Raw genomic sequence first — 4,650 nt, forward strand, 5'->3', positions numbered from 1 at the left:
TGTGTAGGGGGGGAGGGGGAGGATAGGGAGAAAAGAATACATAGGAATAGGAGGATAGGGGAGAAGGTTGACATTATACAATGTATGTAACACGCACAAGGGTAAATATAAAACACAAAAGAGAAGAAAAAAAGGAAAAAGGGGAATAAGGGTAAATATAAAACAAACGAGAAAAAAAGGAAAAAAGGGGAATAAGAGAAAAAAAAGAAAGGAGTTGCACATTGAGAAAATTAACATTACAGAGAAACACTACAGATATAGACACATGAATCTACAAAGGACAAAGCACACATGTAAAAGGGGTCACACACGCACACACACAAGTACAGAAGCTGCTTCAGCAGCAGCACTCCACCACAATCTGGGCAGCTAGGCAGAGTTGTAGTGGAGTGCGCTGTGCAGCCCCGAGGCCCGCAGGTATGTACCCAGGGCCTCGAGCACTTTGTCTCGCTCCCTAGCACTGCCGGGGGGCCAAAGCAGATCCTCAAGTGGCCGCGCTCCGTGAAGCACGACCAGCAGCTCTGCCCGCCCTGCCGCAAACTTGGGGCACTCGTATAGTACGTGCGGCAGGGACTGCACAGGCGCTCGGCAGTGGGTGCAGGCGGGGCTGGTCGCCCGCCCCAGACGGTGGCGGGCAGTGGTCTCGTAGGTGTCGCGAACCCCTCCCCCCCCCCCTACCCGGGGACACAATGTTGCCAACTTGCTTTTTGCTCATTCCGCCAAACCTATCGGGTCTTTTTTTGTTTTTTATTGCTAAGCTTAAAGGCCGACCTCCATGCAGCGAAATGTCGGCGAAAAGGCGGCGAACGTCGCCCGGCGGCGGCCGCTCTGCCGCCGGCGTCGAAAATACGGCTGTTCGCCGGCGATCTACGCGAGCTAGATGTCGAACGCGCGGCGACGAACGCGACCGGAAGCGGCAAACTGCATTTTGAGGCCGCAGCCAATCACAGCCTCGTACTTCGTTGTACTCCCTGTCCTGTCTTGCGTCGGCGGCGTTCGCCGTGTCACGTTGCATGGAGGTTGGGTGGACGAAAACTGAGCGGCGCGTCAAACCACGGCGTCCGCCGCGCCAAGTTCGCCGAGAAACTTCGCTGCATGGAGGTCGGCCTTAATGTTTCCTCCTTCTCCTTCTCCTCCGCCGGCGCGCGCGCGTGCCGCACTCCTGGGCCGTACTGGTGCCCTCGCTCGCCGGCGCGCGCCCCGTCTTGCTGTCGCGATGTGCACGCCGTAGTCGCGTGCCGCACCCGTGAAGGTCGAAAACAAAATCTGGCGTGTCTTTTTCGTGCACTGAGAATACACAAGTCCTTCATAAGCTGGCAGAGAGGCCACGCAGCACATCGCTCCCGTTAGCTCAACGGGAGTCAAAAATGCGCGTCAAAAACAAAAAAAAATGCGCGTCAAAAAAAAAAAGAAACAGCGAGGTTGCAAAAACTATTTAAAGGGGCCCTGCAGCACTTCCCTTCTAGGAATGTATTTTGGGGTAAAGTCTATTGTCCCAGCAATCTCCTCCCGCAGGAATTATGAAAATCGGTTGCTGAGAAATCGCGCATAAGGGGTCTATTTCCGGTCTGGTGCCGCAAAAAAGCAGGCCGGGGTGCCTGCTCGCAAGCGTGAGCTCGGGCTGGTGGGGCGTTTTTAAAGCAATAAACGTCTGTTGTCGAGTGGTCTGTTTGCGCGCTCAAAACACAAAATAAACGGCAAAACTGTGCCTGCATAGAAGAGGTTCGCACACAGCGCCGATGACGGCGGATCGTCACAGGAAATGGGAGAAATTAGCCGCGAAGTTGATCAGTGACAGCTGATCAGACAGGATTGCCTCAATGACATCGTTTACACCATGCCAGGCGTGCATAATTAGGAGAACTGGACCGCGTCTCTCTTGTCTCATCTTCCCTTCCTCCTGCCGCTGACGGCCGGAAAAGAAGGAAAAGCTAGTCGTCTTCGTCGGTGGCCGTCCCATGTGGTGGCGGTTAAGACATCTGGTGCGAGCAGGCGCGGACTTCCTCGGAATGCGCGACGTTTTAAGGCGCCGCGCGACACGTGCGTTTCATCTGTGCGCTGCTCGTACGTCCCACGGCCCGCGTCAGTTGGTGCGTCGAAGCTCCCGACACCGGCTGCATTATCATTCTCCGATCCGACTGAGCCCTGCAATGGCATCACCACGTTACGATCCCAACGTGGCGGAACTCATCTGCATCTTCGATGATCCGAAGAAGGAGGAGGAATTCCTGCGGCAGCTGGGCTTGTCAGCGACGCCGAACGCTGTTCGCCCCCCTCGTCTGGAAAGCGCGCCAGGTCGCCCGTCCAACAACGAGTATTGGGGCATCTGCAAGGACCTCAAGTTCAACCCTTCGTTTCCGGACTGCGGCGGCCAAGTAGTGACGTATCAACGCAAGTCAGCTAAAGGACACCGCCCGCAATTCAGGTGCAGCGGATGCCGCAAACAGCTGTCCCAGCTCAACGGGAGCAATGTGCTGCGTGGCCTCCCAGGTCAGGGCAGCTTCTTTGCTTTCATGGACAGACTTGGTCGTGCAAACGTGCGGCTGACGCGCAAGGAGATAATGTGGCTCGCGTTCAGCTTGGGCAAAGACATGCCTGTCGCCTTGACCAAAGAGCTGATGCGCGGAGAGTTTGCGCTCAGCAAGCAGGTGCTCACCGACTGGCGCAACCTCCTACGAGAGGTTGTGCAAGAGGAACTGCGCGCGCGGCCCCCCTTGGGAGGTCCCAACCAGGTCGTTCAGGTGGACGAGTGCCTCATGCGGGGAAAACGCAAGGGGAACAGGGGCCGCCTGCTGACTGGGGATGGCGTCACCAGGAGCACTGTGGACAAGGGCCCCTGGGTCTTCGGAATGGTCTGTGTGGAGACGAAGGAGGTGCGCCTTTTCAAGGTGGACGCGCGGGACGCCGTCACGCTCGGCGAGAAAATTACGCAGAACATCGCTCCGGGTACTACCATTCACAGTGACGAGTGGGCAGCATACAACTGCATTCCCAACCTCGTGGACGCCGCCGGCAGCAGCATGAACTACATCTGGAAAACGGTAAATCACACGAACAACTTCGTTGACCCCAACACCGGCACCCACACCCAGAACATCGAGAGCTTCTGGCAGAAGGCGAGGCGGCGTCTCGTGAGAAACGGCAACAAGGTGACCTCCGACCTTTTGGAGTGTCACCTCCTGTGGCTCTGGTGGCTGTCTATGAACGGGAGAAGCCGTTGCAAGGACACCTTCCTTCGACTGCTCGAGGCCATCGCCCGCAAGTACCCGGCCTAAACACCTGCCACAGCTAGGATCGCCCTACCTCCGCCCGACCTTCCGCAATGTTTGCCTTCCGGCTCCATTTTTTTTCTTCCTAAAGGCCCTTTTCAGGGCCAACGACGTGATGCATTAGCGGAGAACGCACTGCGCACACTCTGCCACCCCTGTATCCTCTCAAACTTCGACCCAAGAACCGCGAATAGTAATCCCTCGTTATAACGAAGTCAGCAGGACGGCGAAAAATTTTGTTATAAGCGGTATCTCGATATAAGCGACCACTCGAAAAAAAACTAAAGCAGTTGAGGTTTACTTGCACCACAACTGCAAGGAATCAAAGGACAATGTATTCAGTGAAGCAAAACTTTATTCAGGTGCAAAATGTAAGCTAGCTTTGGCTGTTTCCAGTTCTTGCCGGGCGTGAGCTACCCCTGCTCCAATTTGACCAAAACAAGAGTTTTTCAGCGCCGGTGTCGGTGTTTCTGCCACGCATTCGGACCATTTGTCTAAAGTCGTATGGCGCCAATCGAGCATGACCGGCCCGAGAAAATCGCCGGGCAAAGACCCATGTTGGAAGCATGACTCGCCGTTGGGTCGCCGCCGCTCGCCACTTCGCTCTAAGCGGGTGTAGCTCTTCGTGCACTTCGAGTAATGCGGCCTAAAATGCGTACGTTTGGGTTGGGACCAGAATAAATTTCGAATAAAGCGACATTTCGAGTAAAGCGATTTCGTTATAACAAGGGATTACTGTATTTTGCCTCGCGAAATGTAATGAACGATGCCAGCTTATGAAGGACTTTTTGTAGTCTCAGTGCACGAGAAAGATCACGAAGCAAGATGGGGCGCGCGCGGGCGAGCCATTACGCCCGAGCGAGAGCAGCAAGAGTACGACAATTTCACGACGCAAGAATTTGTTTTCGAGCTTCACGAGTGCTGCACGCGACTACGGCGCGCACATCGCGACAGCAAGACGGGGCGCGCGCGGGCGAGCGACTACGCCCGAGCGAGAGCAGCAGGAGTACGACAATTTCAAGGTAATGCGGCCTAAAATGCGTACGTTTGGGTTGGGACCAGAATAAATTTCGAATAAAGCGACATTTCGAGTAAAGCGATTTCGTTATAACAAGGGATTACTGTATTTTGCCTCGCGAAATGTAATGAACGATGCCAGCTTATGAAGGACTTTTTGTAGTCTCAGTGCACGAGAAAGATCACGAAGCAAGATGGGGCGCGCGCGGGCGAGCCATTACGCCCGAGCGAGAGCAGCAAGAGTACGACAATTTCACGACGCAAGAATTTGTTTTCGAGCTTCACGAGTGCTGCACGCGACTACGGCGCGCACATCGCGACAGCAAGACGGGGCGCGCGCGGGCGAGCGACTACGCCCGAGCGA

General features: G+C 55.2%; 1 protein-coding gene across 1 annotated transcript; it reads left to right on the forward strand.

The window, feature by feature from the left end:
• The first annotated feature begins 2,573 nt into the window (after positions 1–2,573).
• On the forward strand, positions 2,574–3,631 carry LOC144172876 (uncharacterized). Its single transcript, XM_077701468.1, has one exon. It carries the CDS (start codon positions 2,592–2,594, stop codon positions 3,273–3,275), a length of 684 nt encoding a protein of 227 aa, XP_077557594.1. The 5' UTR covers positions 2,574–2,591; the 3' UTR covers positions 3,276–3,631.
• Positions 3,632–4,650: the final 1,019 nt, after the last annotated feature.

Source organism: Haemaphysalis longicornis, unplaced genomic scaffold (assembly GCF_048455015.1).
Source record: "Haemaphysalis longicornis isolate Haplotype H1 unplaced genomic scaffold, Haemaphysalis longicornis Haplotype H1 scaffold_1, whole genome shotgun sequence".
Classification (NCBI taxonomy): Eukaryota; Metazoa; Arthropoda; class Arachnida; order Ixodida; family Ixodidae; genus Haemaphysalis; species Haemaphysalis longicornis.